Source organism: Lutjanus erythropterus, chromosome 12 (genome assembly GCF_056507025.1).
Source record: "Lutjanus erythropterus isolate fLutEry1 chromosome 12, fLutEry1.hap2, whole genome shotgun sequence".
In the NCBI taxonomy this organism is placed as follows: Eukaryota; Metazoa; Chordata; class Actinopteri; order Lutjaniformes; family Lutjanidae; genus Lutjanus; species Lutjanus erythropterus.
This window is the reverse complement of record NC_139328.1, coordinates 8,129,296-8,146,187: the sequence shown is the minus strand read 5'-3', so window position 1 is coordinate 8,146,187 and position 16,892 is coordinate 8,129,296. Positions and strand designations below refer to the sequence as shown.

General features: G+C 37.8%; 2 protein-coding genes across 6 annotated transcripts; one reads left to right on the top strand and one right to left on the bottom strand.

Moving 5' to 3' along the window:
* Positions 1 to 1,229: 1,229 nt before the first annotated feature.
* Positions 1,230 to 7,903, top strand: ndufa13 (NADH:ubiquinone oxidoreductase subunit A13). The gene is made up of 5 exons (XM_084731878.1): positions 1,230 to 1,378; positions 5,945 to 6,023; positions 6,135 to 6,206; positions 6,308 to 6,377; positions 7,664 to 7,903. The coding sequence occupies exons 1-5, from the start codon at positions 1,285 to 1,287 to the stop codon at positions 7,781 to 7,783; spliced, it is 435 nt and encodes a 144-aa protein (XP_084588004.1). The 5' UTR covers positions 1,230 to 1,284; the 3' UTR covers positions 7,784 to 7,903.
* Positions 7,904 to 9,164: 1,261 nt separating this feature from the next.
* Positions 9,165 to 15,866, bottom strand: cirbpa (cold inducible RNA binding protein a). 5 transcript variants are annotated; one of them, XR_014771624.1, is made up of 8 exons: positions 15,707 to 15,866; positions 14,591 to 14,703; positions 14,356 to 14,462; positions 13,224 to 13,356; positions 12,993 to 13,125; positions 12,307 to 12,362; positions 9,648 to 9,740; positions 9,165 to 9,547 (listed from the first exon to the last, which is right to left on the bottom strand). XR_014771624.1 is itself a non-coding variant. In XM_084731526.1 (7 exons), the coding sequence occupies exons 2-7, from the start codon at positions 14,688 to 14,690 to the stop codon at positions 11,079 to 11,081; spliced, it is 537 nt and encodes a 178-aa protein (XP_084587652.1). In that variant the 5' UTR covers positions 14,691 to 14,703; positions 15,707 to 15,866; the 3' UTR covers positions 10,820 to 11,078. The 5 variants fall into 5 exon arrangements, 4 of the variants coding, with proteins under 4 accessions (XP_084587652.1, XP_084587650.1, XP_084587653.1 ...); XM_084731526.1 differs by lacking the exons at positions 9,165 to 9,547; positions 9,648 to 9,740 and adding an exon at positions 10,820 to 11,086; XM_084731524.1 differs by lacking the exons at positions 9,165 to 9,547; positions 9,648 to 9,740 and adding an exon at positions 10,820 to 11,756 and having other exon boundaries at positions 15,707 to 15,865.
* Between the last annotated feature and the right edge of the window lie 1,026 nt (positions 15,867 to 16,892).

The following is a 16,892-nucleotide window of genomic DNA, read 5'->3' as shown; positions in this document are numbered from 1 at the left end:
AAGTGAGTGCAAGAAGAAGGAGGAAATGGACATTTCACAGAGCACAGTGTAGTATGTAGGAATTAAACAGGACAGACAGGTTGGTAAAATCACAGATTGCTAAAAAAATAATACTTAAGATTAATATACTAAATATATATAAGCTATACATTCAAGTATGAAAATCATTTTACAACATAGATGCAGTAGTGATACATTTACACAAGTTAGTCAGTTTTGAGATACTTGAACTCCAATGTTTCCATCTGCTACTATATATTTCTGCTCCTCTACATTTCATTCAGAGGATTTATATACATGCACATATGATAAGATACTAACGTTTGATGTGTTGTTACGGATCAAACTGCCCAACAGTTCATGAAGTGGTTAAAATTAACTACACTTCAATAATCTCAACATGTCTATGCATCAGCAACAATAATCCAGTAGTATAAAATGCAACCATGTAACCCTGACAGGGGCACTTTGAGATTATGAGAACATGAGGCACATTTTTGATTCTACAGGGCTTGTATTTGTAATGTCACCCTGTGGAAGGGCTACATTTATTTAAATTAAGGTTGAGTTAATATTTCTACCACCAATTTTCTTATTAGCCATACAATGGAGAAAAAGGAGGTAATGAAATAGAAACAGGCATCAATAAAAAACAAGTGAGATGTAATCAAGAGGGAATAAAATAATAACAATATAAACAAGAGACAAACTTGGTAGTTGAATTTACACTACTGCACATGAAAAATAATGACACTGCACAGTATGAAATGATATTACACCTGAGTTAAATATGACAGCAGCAGTTCTGAACAATTTTAATAGTCTACACTGCATTGCCTCAAAACAGTAAAAAAAAAAATCTGACAAAATGAAGGATAAATGAAATGTTGCACATTATGATACAGTGTCCATCTCAAACAAGTTTAAGTCTAAAGAATGAATGTAATACTGTAGTAATTTTGAATGGAAACTGACTACCGTGAAGCTAAGAAGTACAAAACACCTAAAACAGTAGCAGCAGTATGTCTTAATATGAAGTAAACATTAAATTTTGTAGAGATGCTAAAACAGCTGGTGTGGTTATTTAAAACAAAACAAAATAATATAAAATAATATAAAAAATACATTTAAAAAAAGTTGTGTAGCGCCATAAACAGCATAAAAATAAGCAGTTCTCATCCTGACAGGTGGAGGCGGTAGATCTCCACAGAAACTTCCACGCACGGTAGAAGAAGAGTTCCGTTAGTGACGTCACCGGCGTGTTGTGGAGAAGGCTGGAGGAAGATGGCGGGGTCCAAGGTGAAGCAGGACATGCCTCCTCCGGGAGGCTATGCTGCCTTTGCCTATAAGAGAAATCTACCGAAAAGAGGGCTATCAGGTACTTTACATTACACACTCTGTTACTGAAACAGTTAATAACACGAGTTATTGCGCATGCGGAGGTTATAACGACATTTGTTACCCAGTTAACTGCGGCTAATGCTAACAGGTCAGCTGCAGGATACACACAGAGACTAGTCTCCAAAAATGAAAACGTTCACGGTTTTGGAGACTCATAATAAACTCAAATAAAACAGATATTCGTAATTGTGACAGTACAATATAAAAAACGCCGAGTGACCAAACAACACTTTTTGTGCGAATTATTATTGCCACTGATGATAGCTACTTGCTAACTAGCTAAACACTGGCACTTTGTTCATTGTAAGTTCAGTCAAACATTCACTCAAGGAAATAGGTTTGGTCCAGAGCTGCAGACATAAAGACACCATTAAGTCCACAATAATAACAATGACATACACAATGAGACCACAGTGTAATCATATTAAAGCATATTTGATCACACTCAGTCAGAACAGAGCAAAGTCAAAAACAGTCAATCCAAAATGGTAAAAGCAAATGTGATATATGTCTAAAAGTGCAAGTGACCAGTTAAGAGACCTGCATGTTATTCAGGAATAAAATAGTTCTTAAATCCATTGTGCTGAGTTTTTTGTAGAAGTCCCCGGGTCAGCTGGTGCAGTGACCTGGTTTGGAGTGAAGGGGATGACAGCTACTATAAAAAAAAATAATAATAAATAAAAAAAAATAAATAAATAATAATTAAAAAAAATAGTTTTTTGGGAGATGGTCAACACCTATAAATTTCGTCATTTACCTGATTTGTCATTGAAGGCTGGTTTAGTCTTGTTTTGAAAAGCATTTGTAAAGTTTTGACAGTTTACATTAAAATAGTTAAGTTTTAGGCTGCACAAAATGGTAATAAAAATCATATTCTGATTATTTTGACATATATTTTGATTGCAATATGATTCACGATTTGTGGGAATGATCATGATCAGTTTTCACTTCCACAGGGGAAAAAAAAATTAAAATCATGATGATGTGATATTTGTCGGAGTCTGTACAAACTTCTCTTACAACTGGAGAAGAAGATTTGTGGGCTGAGGCATCTCTGCAGCTCTGCTGTACTTCATTACAATGCTGTTTTGTCACACAATTTTCCTTTATCAAAAAATTGCAGTTTCTGTGATTTGCATATTGCGCTTGACCATACTGCGATATCGATAATGTTTCAAATAATTGTGCAGCCCTAGTTTAGTCAATTCTTTGCTGCAGTTTCCTGATTTTTAAAGTGGCACAGTCCTTGTAGATTATTGTCTATTTCAATTTTGAGGTATTTGAATGTCGTGGCCAGTCCTGACTGTTTCACTGCTGATTTTTGTCACAGGCAGTTTTGTTACATTGCCTTTAATGGGAAATAAGCTATTAAGAAATAAACATCTTTAGTTTGGCATTGACAGTTCAGATGCCGTGTGAGAATTATAACACCAATGTTTTAACTTGAACTCTTTGATTTCCCTGAAACTGGTGTTAAATCTATCAGTTTATGTGCTAGTGCCAGATATAAAATGACCAAACAAATCTTTTCTACATATATTTTGCAAGTTAGAGACATAACAAACCTTCATTGGTATGCACTGCCTCAGGTATGGAAGTATATGAAGTATATATTGTCTGAGAGAACACAAAACAAATTTTAGTGCTACTGTCTGCAAGTCAACATCTGAGAGTGCACAGGCACGGCTTCGTGAGAGCAGAATTAGATTTGTGCACGAGGGAGGGCCGAATCGTGACGGTTCGAGCGTACAAGAGAAATTGTGTAACTACATTTGAGCCAGCAGGAGGGATTCTCAACACTCACTTTTAGCTGTCTACATCCCCTACGTGGAAGTATGTTGCTGACAAAAGATTAGAGAGAGCTCAAAACATTCTGAGTGCTGCTCAGTCTGCATGTTGATATTTCATGGCTTCATAAGAGCAGACTCAGATGTGAGGGTACAAGCCCTCTTTTCTGAATCTGCTTTCCAAGTTTCTCAAGCTGTAGCTTGTGAGCTGAGTTTGCAAGAGGCCACTTGCTCACCATTTTTGACTCGCCAGCTGCAAGAGGACACGTCCACGTCCAGACATCAGGGTCATGCCTTTTTCAAAGTATATATGAATATATTGGTGTTTGTGTTGTATTTAACAGGCGAATATCTCAGTTTGAGTTTGCAGGCAGAAGATTCAGACAAAAGACTGAAGTGAGCCTTGATCATTGTGAGTGAGAGAGACCCTGCTGCTGACTCATACATCCGTTACGCTCAGGATTCTGTTTTGCGTAGCACACAAATCTAATTCTGCTCTTACAAACCTGTGCCTGTACGCTCTCAAAGGTTGAAGACAGAGTAGCACTCTGATTTGTTTCATGGTCTCTCAAATCTTTTGTTGTCAGTATACTTTAATACTCATGCTGCAACTAACTATTATTTTCATGGTTGGTTATTTGCTCGATTAATTGATTAATAGTTGTTTGGTCTAAAAATGTTTATCAGTGTTTCCCAAAGCCAAGGATGACGTTCCATAATGTCTTGTTTTACCCACAACCCAAAGATAATCAGTTTACTGACCTGGAGGAGTAAAGAAATAAAAAAATATTCACATCTAAGAAGCTGGAATCAGAGGACTTTGACTTTTTTCTTAAAAATATTACTCAGACTAATTAAATGATTATCAAAGTAGTTAGCAGTTAATATAATAATCAGTTAATCATTGTAGCTCTATTCCATACTTCTGAGAGCAAAAATAAACAGAGGTGTTGGTTGTGTTTTTTAACCACCAGATGGAGACAAAAATCAGTATTGGTGTCTGTATTATCTTAAAAATCAAAATATGTTGACATTAAATTACTAAAAATCAGATTCAGTTTGTTGGAAAACCATCTAGTTTTTAAGACATTATGGCAAACTGACTCTGAGAGTCAAATTAAGTAGTTTGTAGTAGTTCTGCAGTAAATACTGGCTGTATATGTCATAGTGGCCGACGTGTTCGCTTCTAGTGTGATTCTTCTGAACCAGATGTACAATATTCTTATTTTCTCTTTTATCCCTTTGCGTTAAACATTTAAATAAAGGAAATAATTATAATCCTTATAAGATTATTGTTAGTTCTGTGTGTGAAACCTAATGAACCTGATGTGGTTGGGATTTCTGTGATCTGATTCCATGTGGGGCCTATTTGGTGCATTTAGAGATAAGAATATACAGACGCAACATAACGCTCAAACCTTCTGGCACTTTTTTGTACCAGTAGAAATTATATGGATGGATAAAATACTAGTTTATTGACTGGATATTGACATGTGGATGTTAGTGCTGTACAGACAGAGCTAAACACCGCTGGACACCAGCTTCTGTTGTCGCTGTTGTCACATTTGTGACCCTGGTTTACGAGGACACATATTTAGCTGGCTATTAACATCAGTGCTTTTAATAAGCTGTCATAAAAGTTTTGTAATTGCACTGTAGCTGAAATTCCTGAGAACAGGAATCAAACACAGATTTAATGATAGCCAACATTAAATTTGAAAAAGTAATATTAACTGAAACGGTTAATCTTTTCATCCCTACTGTGATTATAGCTGCAGCTGACATTGTCTAATTAGGGGCAGGAAAGTAATGCTTCTGTGTTGACACTTCTTTTGTGAACCTGAAAAATCTAAACGTTGTGTTAACAGGAGCGAATTTCTGCTGAATACTGTTGAGACTTCATGCCGCTCTGAATATCCTCATTTCATCTCTGCAGGTGTTCAAGCTGTTGCTTTCTTTGACTGTTTGTCGACCTTGATATGTAGTTTATCTGTAGATCTAAACTGTTGCAGGTCCTGTCTGTTCGACGTGCAGAACAGACGATGAACAAACAGCGTTCCGATATGGAGAATCTGCAGTTGGCCGAAGGGGAATGAGTCTGTTGCAAATCTGTAGACTAATGACATGAAAAAAAAAAAGAAACTCACACGAGTGGCCAGAATGTTTTTGTTTCTTTGTTTGGTTTTTGATGCATTACTTAAACATACCATTTATTGACAGTTGTTACTGGTTGAATGTCATTAAACTTCATCAAATGGAGAAAAATTAAATTTTTTCAGCACTTTGTACGCTTCACCTGGTCCTGCAGATTCTGCCAGTATAAGTGAAGTCACTCTCAGACAGGTGTGGTGTAGCTGAGCTGTACTGCCAAGCAAATATTTCTACTTGATGTCAACATGATAACATACAGCACATTTTTATGTCAAACCAGTTTGAACCTGCCGGTATGACGATGTCATATGGTGTAAGCCACAGCTCTTACAGGCAGAGCTGTGCAGCCGTGAGTTATCTTACAGATGCGCCACTAGAGATTTATAGCAACCTTGTAACGTCAAAAACAAGCCTCATAACTTATTTTGTCTCTTTAGATATAGGGCTTATTTTAAGAAATGCACAAATGTTTATAGAAATAATGATGTCTAAATAGGTTTACTTTGAAACTGAGCTGATAATGAAGGGTTGGTATGCAACTCATAAGATCATTTGTGCTAAGAATTGTGCACTAAACCATCACTAATTACTTCTTTGATCTACAGGTTACAGCATGTTTGGCATTGGCATCGGCCTCATGGTGTTTGGGTACTGGAGGCTCTTCAGGTGGAACAGAGAGAGGAGGTGAGATCACGCTTGTTATTGTGGTTTGGGTTTTTAAATGCTGGTGAAAGTCTGTGCGATGTTTTCACAATCAGGCTGGAGCTTCTCGTGATGTGTGTTTGCGCTTTGCAGGCGCCTGCAGATTGAGGAGATGGAGGCCAGGATAGCTCTGATGCCCCTGCTGCAGGCAGAGCAGGACCGAAGGTGACAAAACAAGACTCACAACTTAATTTAGTTTAGTTTTTTTGTTAAATCCAACAGTTTCTTTGTTAGGCCCTTCGTGTAACAGATGAATTTCTCCTCAGGTCCTTACGAATGCTGAGGGAAAATCTAGAGGAGGAGGCGATTCTCATGAAGGACGTTCCAGGTTGGAAGGTAAAGAAAAGACGAAACTGTAACATTTCAGAGATTAAAGCTATTAGAGGAGTTTTTAACTGATTTAACTCAATTTAATACTGATGCCTCTGTATGACCTATGTAAGTTAAGCAGACCACCCACAGAAGATTGAGACTGTTTCTGTGGTTTTATTTTTAATGGCTGCCATCAGGTCAGATTCTCCTTGAAATCAGATGAAACGAGCCTGAGTCTAGACGAAGTTGCAGTTGAGTATTACGTTAGCCCGTTTAAAAGAAGCAAGAGGAGATTTTTCTTTAGATAATTTAATTTTTGGTGCTATATTTTGTGGTTAAGACAGTGGAAACACTAGTGTTGTTGTACACAAGGGCATCAATAAAATATTGAAGCTCCTTGAAGTAGCTTTACGGTCTTATTCATTGCCGATTTAAAGGAAATGTTTATCCTTTTGAGTTGGTTTAATCAGCTATAATGTGCATACTGTGGACCACATCCTGTCTGCATCAACGTGCATCACGCATTACTGTAATTCCACTAATTTTGGTGGTAACTAGATATGTAACTAATTACTTTTTAAAATGAATAATGCAGGAAATATTAGTGAAATGTAAATAGATTCATTACTTGTTACTTTTACTTTTGAAAATGGTGGATAACTGCAGAGGAGAGCAGATGTAGCAGACAAATGCAGCCTGATCTACGATCAAATGTCACCCATTAGATTAAAAAAACTAACAGTTGCGACTGAAACAGTAAAGTTAATAGTTAAATAGTTCACGGTAAATATTGACAACAGATATTGAAAATCTGGTCTCCAGCACCATGTCAACAACTGTTGTCAATGTACAGTGAGAAACCACACAGGAGGAAGTAAACGTTTAATATAAAAAATATCAAGTACTTGGCAAAAAGGATAAACAGGTGTGAAAAATGAGTTAGGCATCGTGGTCACCGTTCAGATGTCAGTATTAACATTCATTTATTTTGAAGAACTCCTTTGTTGGGATGTTAATATCTTTTTTTTGTCTATGAATGGATGTTGTAACTATATAAAACAGTCCTTACATATTGACACATAAATAACATAGTTTTATCTTGATAGTAAACATCCTGGCAGCGGTGCTTGAAACTCTGAAGTTTTTGTTTTACTTTGTGAGTGAAGAGTGCGGTCTAGACCTGCTCTATTTAAAAAGTGACCTGCGATAACTTTGATTTGGCTCTGTAGAAACAAAATGAATTTAAGAGGCTTAAAAAACAGTAATCTTTATGCTCATTCAAACTGTGCGTCTGTTTCCCCTCCGTGCAGGTCGGTGAGAACGTCTTCCACACAGACCGCTGGGTGGCCCCTCTGTCAGAGGAGCTGTTCAACCTCCGGCCCCGTGAAGAGCTTTTGCACAAGCGTTTCGGCTTCTTGTGGTACGTGTAAACGCCGCCAAGACGAACGGTGTCCAGAGCTTCGTCACCCTCCACAGCCAGCACCATGTGGACCTGAGCCAACGCTCAATTCAGCTTGTAAATGTTCAATATTAATAAAGTATCTTTTTTTTTCTGTACCGTATCCTGGTTTACCTGTTGTCATTTTTTTCAATTTGGATTGATCCACATTTCACATCTGCTACTGAGTTTTATACCATGTTATTCTCATATCCTACTTTAGTCTAAGGTTTGCCTTTTACAGCTACACTTAGTGACTCAAAAGCACAGAATCGGTGCAGTGAAAAGCTGCATATTCAAGCACTTTTCAAACCTTCAAAACATTCAAATTAAAGCATGTAAGGATGTCCAGCACCTGAATGAACCCTGGTCGACCAAGGAACACTTTGTTGCAGATGAGATACCACAGACAGTTTTCCATTTTTTGTGATTTTGACCAGTATTCAGGCAACAGCCATTTTGATTTCACATCATCAGAGTGCACATTACCCATGTTGGGAGCTGTAAACCAGCTCTGCCTCAGTAAAAGTCTCTGCACACAATTGAACCCTGCTAAAAAATGAAAAGAAAACAAAATTCAAAAGACTTGGGGCCGATGATGAAGATTGCATCAAGAAGTGAAGAAAGGGGAACTGAAAATTCACCGATTTTTCACTTCCCCAGACAAATCTGATTAAAATCCTCTGAAGAGTATCCCTGTTGTCAGAGCTACAGGAAGTGACAATGCTAAACATGCTAAAACAAACTGACGTTAACCAGAGTGAACTGGAACTTGCAGGGTGCTGAAAACTGACTCCTTCACATTCTGTATCTGACATGGAGCCTCTTGACCTCCATTACCTTTTGTTGTGACGGACGCTCATGTTTCAAGTCTAACCTGATTACATATCCTCGTCTTTTATGGGTGACTTGCCCTAAATACTTCCTCCTATGGATTGCAGTGGTATATACAGGTTTGTAAACATTTTACCCCACCCTGTTTTCAAACAGAGCAGTAGAAGCTCCGCCTCCAAATTTTCCCTTTGCTAGTGTCAAATTTCAAAGTTTATTCTGTAAACATTCACAACTTATCGATCAATGTGTGCAGAACAGATGAGCCACCTGCAATGTCTTTGTATTTTTTTTAAAATGCATAATATTTTTGAATCCTCTTACACTTTGCAAAGTCATGTAGACGGCCACATTGGCAGGCTGGTTCTGGCCAGCAGGCTGCATGTTTGACACCCCTGATCTAATACCTTGTATCAACTGTAAGTCCATTAATAAGGCTAAAAAAAAAAAAAAAAAAAAAAAAGTGCATCAACTGAAGGACTGAATATGGTAAAAATATATGAGCAAATGTAAAAGGTACTGTGTAATAGAAAACAAAACAGTTTATGGTTTACTCCCCAATTTTATTTTTGAAATTGCAGTACAAAAAGGTCAAACATTAATTCTTTAGTGTTTTGTTAATTAAATTCATTTCTCTTAAAACAGTCTTCAAGTACATTTTATGATATGTAGGCCCATTTTTTAAAGAGACTAACTGTAACATTCAGGTGAGATAGTGTAGTCAAAATAAATTGTTAAGTCACCGTAGTGTACAGGTCTCATCCTGCCTCCAATCCCCTAAGGATTTTGAGTAGCAGCAGTTTAATTTGAAAAATGTCTCTCAGGCGAGTCAACGTTTGATATAAAGGCCTCGAACCTCGAGTTAGCAGGATTCCTGGCAGGTTCCTCCCATGCAGCCACTGCTTACAGCTGCAGCACATTGGACCTGAAACAGGTGGTAGAAGATGGTGATCAGAGCTAAATTTTGACTTCAGGAGTAACAAAACACAGGGGCTCAATCATTTTACAGTATGACTATATTTTACCTGATAACTGCATCTGCTTCGATCACTGCCTTTTAAAGCTGCACACTTCAGCTGTGAGGAGATTCAGTGAAGCCTCCGACTGTCACGTTTAACCTAAAGAGAAGGATTAAGAGGTGGATTAAGCCTGGCAACTACCGTTTGACACAAGACAAATCACAATGCATGCAAGCCTAGTCATGAGTCTGAAACTCACCACTGATTCATATATAAGGGTACAAAGAAACTGAATACAGTCTATAGACACCTTGCACATCAATTAGGACTGCTGTGGGACATTATTACTGGAGCAAAATTTGAGGACTAGTGCAGTGAACAGAAGTGGACTGAGCACAAAACTACCCACGACTTAGAGGCCAACGCTTTTATTTTGGTGGACTCAGGAGAGGTGGAACACTACAATCCAGAGGAGCTTCATAGAAACATTTTTTCTTTATGAATCAGAATCGGGGGGGAAAAGGGGCCATGGCATATTTGTAGGCGACATCTGAAGCAGAGGACTTAAAAAAAAAAACAAAAAAAAAAAAAACGTCTAACTTGAGAAGGTATTCATGGAAACAATGAGAACTGAGTTTGAAGGATGTGAGCAAAGCAAAAGGAGATTTTTACCTCACGTGCATTGGCCTACTTTCTCCACATATGACCTAGGCAAGAGAGCAGCTTTCATCTCTGATGAGCACTTGTTGGTAGGCGCAACACTTCACTCTCCAAGGACTTGTAGGTTTTTGAAGTAGCTGACCTCTTGAACGTAATGAAGCATTAACATGACCAGACACCAGCTGATGTTTTCCCAGAATTTCCACAGGCCACTTTCTTTCAGGGGCTTATTATTCAAACCCCACTAGAGGTTTGATATCAATACACTACAAGAGTTGCCTGTCAAAACAGTCGGACAATGTAGAGGATTCACTGGGCCAGAAACCATCTTTAGCTGAGACATCTTTAGAAATGTTAGGAAACTGGACAGGCAGATGTCAAATGAACTTTAAAAAACCCAATTACAGCTTATCCCTCTATCAACTTTACCATGTGAACCAACAAAAACTGCCAATTTCTAATTGCAATCCAAAGAAATACATGTGTAATTTTACTGCATCGAGCCGGTGACTTGGTTCTCACGCAGCATTAAACTCCCCCATGCGATAATATAGTTTTGAAAGGCAAAGGAATCGAGATTATTTTCCACAGTCTGTTTAATAGGCTCCATGAAGCCAAACTGACAAAGAAAAAAAACTGTTGATCATACAAAGAACATAAAGTACAAAACTGTTCCCGGTTGAGATTTTACTTTGGGGAAACGAAGTTACATTTTTCGATCACTTTAAACAAGATTAGTCCATTTTACAGCACATTTAGAAATGCAGATGTTGAGCAGAGCACAGAAGATACCTTGGACAGACTTCATGAACAGCCGGCCACTTCGGAAGGTGTAGTTCACCAGTCTGAAAGGAATTCACTCTTTTGGGAAATTGAACACACAGGAGCCTCAGCTAAACTAAGTTTTTAATAGTAAAAAGGAATTTAGCATAAATCCCCCAAAAAGCCTGTTTCTTTAAGAGTAAATAGATCTCTTTCCTCACTCAGTTTAAAACCTGGCAGAGAGGTAGGTCAGTCAGAGACCGACAGGGGAAATAGGTACAAAAAAAAGAAGAAAAAAAAAAAGCCCCATCGGATATTTCAATATAAAAATAACAAACAACTAAATAAGGAACCAAAAATCAGGAAACACTTTAACGTGCTGGACAAAAAGTCTACAGCGATGGTAGTGGCCGTTCAACGAAAAGCCATGTGGAGAGCCGTTGTTCGATCCCCATGTTGGGACTTTAAAAATTACACAGATGCCTTTTAGTTTAACGACCTTTTGAGGAATAAAGATGCCCAATCAAGCAAGGTGAGAGTCTTGAACTGTAGAATTTGTAACATGGTTTGTTAAGGAATGACCAAAACTCATGGCTACATTTTTTTTTTTAAAGATGCTTGAGCTACTACAACAGAACTACAAAACTAAGGTCAGCAATATAACACGTGGACATTTTTCTTGAGGAGCGCATCTTTGAAATACAGCCAGCCAAGTGATGATCTTGAATCAGGGAGATGTTTACTCGTGTGCAGCTGAGGATAAGAAGTGGGCACACAGGTAAAGACACTGAAAGTTCCAACACTGGAGTTTCACAACATCCCCCGCAAACCCACCAGACAAGTCCAAAAACCCTCCCTCAGATTTTTTTTTTGCATTAGGGGCTCCATCAGCTTAGACATCAGAATCAGTAACATTCAAGTGTTTCATGGTTTGCCAGCCTCTTTATCAGAAGAGTGGGGCTTGGGGCTAGCAAAATTTGGCAACCATATACAGAGAGGGGCTCAGGTACAAAACTGAGGGGCATACATGTATGGTACAAGTTCTCATATGTTGGGGCTGTGATATGATAATTTAAATTCAGTGTGTGATGATGCCTAGTGTGATTAGGTGCTTACAAATCTGAGGTCTACCACAGCCAACAAAATTAGTTAACTTAAAGTAACGTTACAAATACTCATGTATATTTAAACTCAATGATTAGTGTTCAAGATGTGGGTTAATTTATTTAGTGCCATTTAAATTTGAAAACAGCCCCAACATAAGTCTATATACACAGTACAAAGGCATATCATTCATGCTTACCATAGCCGTCGTATCCATCGCGGTAGCTTCCGCGGTCACCATATCCACCCTGACCCCTGGAAAGTAGACAAAATTTTAGATTATTTTTTTAACACAGGCAACTCAGGAAGTCTCAGTCAGACATTTATACAGACGGTACATTTTTATTTGTGCACATTATGTTACTGCTATATTGTCCGTTATATATTGTACATATTTTTACATACTTAAAAAAATTTGTCTTTGCTCATATTTCTCTTTTCTTGAATAGGAGCATCTGTGAATTTACACCTAGAGATGAATAGAGTACTATCTGATTATTTTCTTTGGTGGGCAGCCCCTTTGTTTAAATACATTGTTCACAGACCAGTCTGGACCAATATGGCACCAATGACAGATGATTAGTCATTAATCAACATTAAGAAATTAGCCAAATAAACCTATTATCATGGTCTAAAATGGCATTAAATGCACCTCATTCGACAAAGTTTTGTCTGGCTTAGCCATTTCTTGATCAAGGAAGTTTGGAGAAAAAAAAATACAAGGTGTGCATTCTGTATCTCAACTATTACTGATTGTTTGTTGGTGCCTTCAACTATCAGTTAATTCACAGAATTTGCAACCCTTGCAGCAACGCAGATGTACTCAATGCAGTATTTGCATATACGGGTTTATGGACTCAGCTGTGGTTTCATACAGTTTCTTACCTATTTTCTCTGTAGCCACTTGAAGAGTATCCACTCCTGTATCCGCTGCCAAAGCTCCTCTCTCCACCCCCGAAGCTCCTATCACCGTAACTCCTGTCACCATAGCTCCTCTCACCGTTGTATGCTCCACCACCTCCAAAGACAATTCGATAGTGGCAAATGAGAAAACGTGGAAGCGTTAACAGTGTAGGGAACAAATCCATATTCACAATGTTGACAGACGGTTTTCACCTCTGGAGTAACCTCGCCCACCTCTCCCCCTGGATCCGCCGAATCTCCCGCCTCGCTGACCCGACTGGAAACCTCCTCTGGAACGTCCACCCTTTCCTGCTTCATCCACACGAATAGAGCGACCATCTAGAGACTGCAACACAAAGGCAAAAGTTGTTAAATTTAAAATAAAATCACAACACTTGAACATTGTAAGAGGTAAATATTAAATGTCTCAAACTGCTTTACATTCAACTTCTATCATACTGTAGTCCAACTACAATGATGTATATATAAAATGTGCAGAAATATAAATGAACTGATACAAGTGTCGATATTTATACTAGGTGTGTACGATTAATATAGAGGACAATGGGAAATCTACATTTATACTGAAAATGAAATTATAGCCGATAAAACGGCTTATTTAGTAAAATATACTTAAAGTATTTAATTTCAATTCTTATGCAATATGCTCTATAATAGACAATATATCTAAGGATTTGTGTCAAACTTTGCTAGTTTTGCAGACGGTGTAGCTTGATTTTCTTTTAATCTACTGAGATGCACAGTATTTTGATACCATTATTTTCAATGTTCTTAACCGAGATTCTCATTGTCTAACAGGCATCTTTTTCTTATGCGTCATATTTCTAACTAAAAATATTAAGTTTTGTTTTACCACGATTTTAGGCCAGTGCTTTGGGATATTAAATCATCCATCTACAGTTGCAACTATGATAATCTTAACTGTTTATTAATCTCAAAATAATTTTCTTGATTAATCGATTAATTGTATATATAAGTCTATAAAATATCAAGCGTTTCCCATAGCTCAAGATGATGTCCTCAGATGCCTTATTTTGGCAACAACCCAAAGATATAGTTTACAGTCATGAAGGGGTTACGGAACCAGTTAATATTAACATTTAACAATTAAAAGAATTGAGTCTTTTATGATAAATTGTTATCAAATGATTCTGGCCATCATTGCAACTCTAATCTTATTAATAGCCCTGAGAAGCAGGTAATTGTTGGCTAACAAAAGTCCTCATTGTGCATCCCTAATAAGATTAGTCATTTTTGTATAAAAGTTAAAAAGCATAAGTGAGTATAATTATGTCAAGAGATTGATGGTATGTTGTCAATTTACCTTGCCGTTCATTGCAGTCATTGCGTCTTTGGCGTCCTCTGCATTATCGTATTTCACAAAGCCAAAACCGCGAGATCTCCCCGTCTCTTTGTCTCTGATCACATCGACTAAAGGAGGGAAAGAAATCACATCAGAAACATTGTATTTCCGAACACGTGGAATAAAAAGGGGTTAATGCATCCAAATAAAATATTTTTTACTCGACAAAACAGAACACGTGGAAAGATTAACTCACCTTTTTCGATGGTTCCATATTTGCCGAAGGCCGCAGCCAGACCCTCCTCGTTGGTCTCGAAGCTCAGTCCTCCGATGAATAATTTACCCTCGTCCGACATTTTTTAAATATAGCTAGGTAAAAACCAAAAAAAACCAAAAAACTACAATTACACAACGCCAACAAATACATTACATGCACATCTGGAAAACCACTACGCAGCATCGCTTCATAAACATCGACACACACCGTCTGCTCACCCACTGGTGAGAAAGTAGGTCACCGGTCCCGTTACAAGATCAGAACTACGAGATCAGAACTGCCTGCGCATTTCTGCTAAGCACCAACGCATTAAACCCAATTTAAGCCAAAAGAAATTTTGAAGACGTATGTCCATGTTGGATTTAAGAAATTACCGCTATTGATAACCCTCGAGATAGGCCCCAGGCCTAGAAACGTGGTCGAGTCTAGAAGGGAACCCTATACCCGCGAAAGATCTCGCGCGAGTGACCGTTTCAACCAAAACTATGATATTTCTAAACAAAATTAAGTGATTTTTGTGGCCAAACCCACCCAGATAGTTACCACAGCATTATCGCACGATGAAACTCAACTAATATCTACAATAGCAAAGAATTCTTACAAATCTCGCGCGATCTTCGCAAATCAGGGGTTCCCCTTTTGAGCACGACATAAACGTGGTGCCACTCGGTTAGCGGATTAGATAGCTGGATTTTTCCTATGAGCGCCATTTTGTAGCACCGACTGATCCTCACTTTTGTTCCGCTGACCGACTGAGCGGGTAACTTCACACGCCTCCAGATGCCTTGTTTTCCGCGTTATATAATTGCTCCAATAAAACAAATAAAATTAAGATAAAATGAAGAAGAATTTCCCAATTTAAAAAGCGTTTTCACCGAACAGCAAGCCATTTCACCACCGTCTAATGCTTGACTAACGTTACAACGCTTTCACATTTACTACGCCAGCGTTTGGTATTATTTTAAAACGCAACATTTAATTATTTAATATCCGAACAATGGCGGTTACATAAGCAAGGTCGTGCTAATACAGATGTAAGCGAACATGTCTTTACCGTGAAAAACCCGTTAAATTAATAGTGAAAAAAACAATTACCTTTTCCCTAACGGGTGAGAAACAGATGAGGAACGGGGGCTGCAGGTCGAATGAGATGGGAGAGAAAACGCGCTCCGCTTTTCACTGCTCTGCGCAATGACGTCTTCTTCTGTTGGTTCACTGCTGGTTCGACGAGTAACACAGCGCCACCTGCTCTTCCGGTCGGTGCAACACCACGAGTCTTAATGCCCCACACGGGTGTTTTATGGCTTCTGAAAACACCCCAACGTCTCAGCAAATAAGTTAAAATATCTTGTTAAAGATTATTAAAATTGACCACCGAAAAAATCTGTATGCGTAAACACCTTTCTTTTCTTTCTTCTTTTCTATACCACAGACAGAACTGCTCACAACAAAGTCTGTGGATTATCTTGAGTAAGTGGATCATGAGTTCATTGCGTTTCAGTTTTTTAAATGAGTGCCATTTAGTTCCATTATACTTAAGAGAAGGCAGACATCTCTACGGCTCCAAAACTCTGCAACCCACCCCAAAACAAACGAGATGGATAAATAGCACAGACTGTTCCTTTAAACAGTTGTTAGGACAAAGTTTCAATTTCTTTTTTCCTCAGCCACGTACCCTTACGAGATAGAAAAAATAATATGATGTAGCCTATTACTCCACTTAGCTATATGAATAGAGAAGAGAAATATACACATATATGGTAAAAATATTTGTACCAGACTGCTCATAACACACATACAGATATCAAGAGTATGATCCACTCATTTTAGATAACAATCAAAAAATAAGACATATGTGTATTCTATATATAAAATATAAATAAATAATGAAATAAAATAATAAAATAGGCCTAATAAAGACATGAAAAGAACAATAACAGGACTAGCCTATGATAGAATTAGCCAGTTGTGGGTGACGATACATGACTGACTGGAGGAAGATATATATATACATATTTATTTAAAATTAGATTAGAATTCAATCTATGATCTATTTAAGTTTTAAATATTTAATATGAAATATTATTTGTCTTGTCTGGAACAGAAAACTCTCCATAAAAAGAGACACGTTAGAGGCTCAATGATCTGCTTGGAGGTAATTTAAAGCTTTTAGTTTCAGTTCTTTGTTAGCAGACTGAGCAAGGCAGGCTGAGATTTCTTTTTATGACATGAACACTGCAGCTCTTTCTGTTAATGTTATGCTTGAAACCATTAGGAAAAT

What these genes read in the sequence shown, in the direction of transcription:
- cirbpa (XM_084731525.1), bottom strand. Translation starts at nt 14,690, where the DNA reads ATGTCGGACGAGGGTAAATTATTCATCGGAGGACTGAGCTTCGAGACC. An exon ending in ATATGGAACCATCGAAAAAG is followed by an intron (nt 14,463 to 14,590) that starts GTGAGTTAATCT and finishes TCCCTCCTTTAG; the next exon opens with TCGATGTGATCAGAGACAAA. An exon ending in AGTGGCTACAGAGAAAATAG is followed by an intron (nt 12,363 to 12,992) that starts GTAAGAAACTGT and finishes TCTACTTTCCAG; the next exon opens with GGGTCAGGGTGGATATGGTG.
- ndufa13 (XM_084731878.1), top strand. Translation starts at nt 1,285, where the DNA reads ATGGCGGGGTCCAAGGTGAAGCAGGACATGCCTCCTCCGGGAGGCTAT. An exon ending in AGGTGGAACAGAGAGAGGAG is followed by an intron (nt 6,024 to 6,134) that starts GTGAGATCACGC and finishes TGCGCTTTGCAG; the next exon opens with GCGCCTGCAGATTGAGGAGA. An exon ending in CAGGCAGAGCAGGACCGAAG is followed by an intron (nt 6,207 to 6,307) that starts GTGACAAAACAA and finishes ATTTCTCCTCAG; the next exon opens with GTCCTTACGAATGCTGAGGG.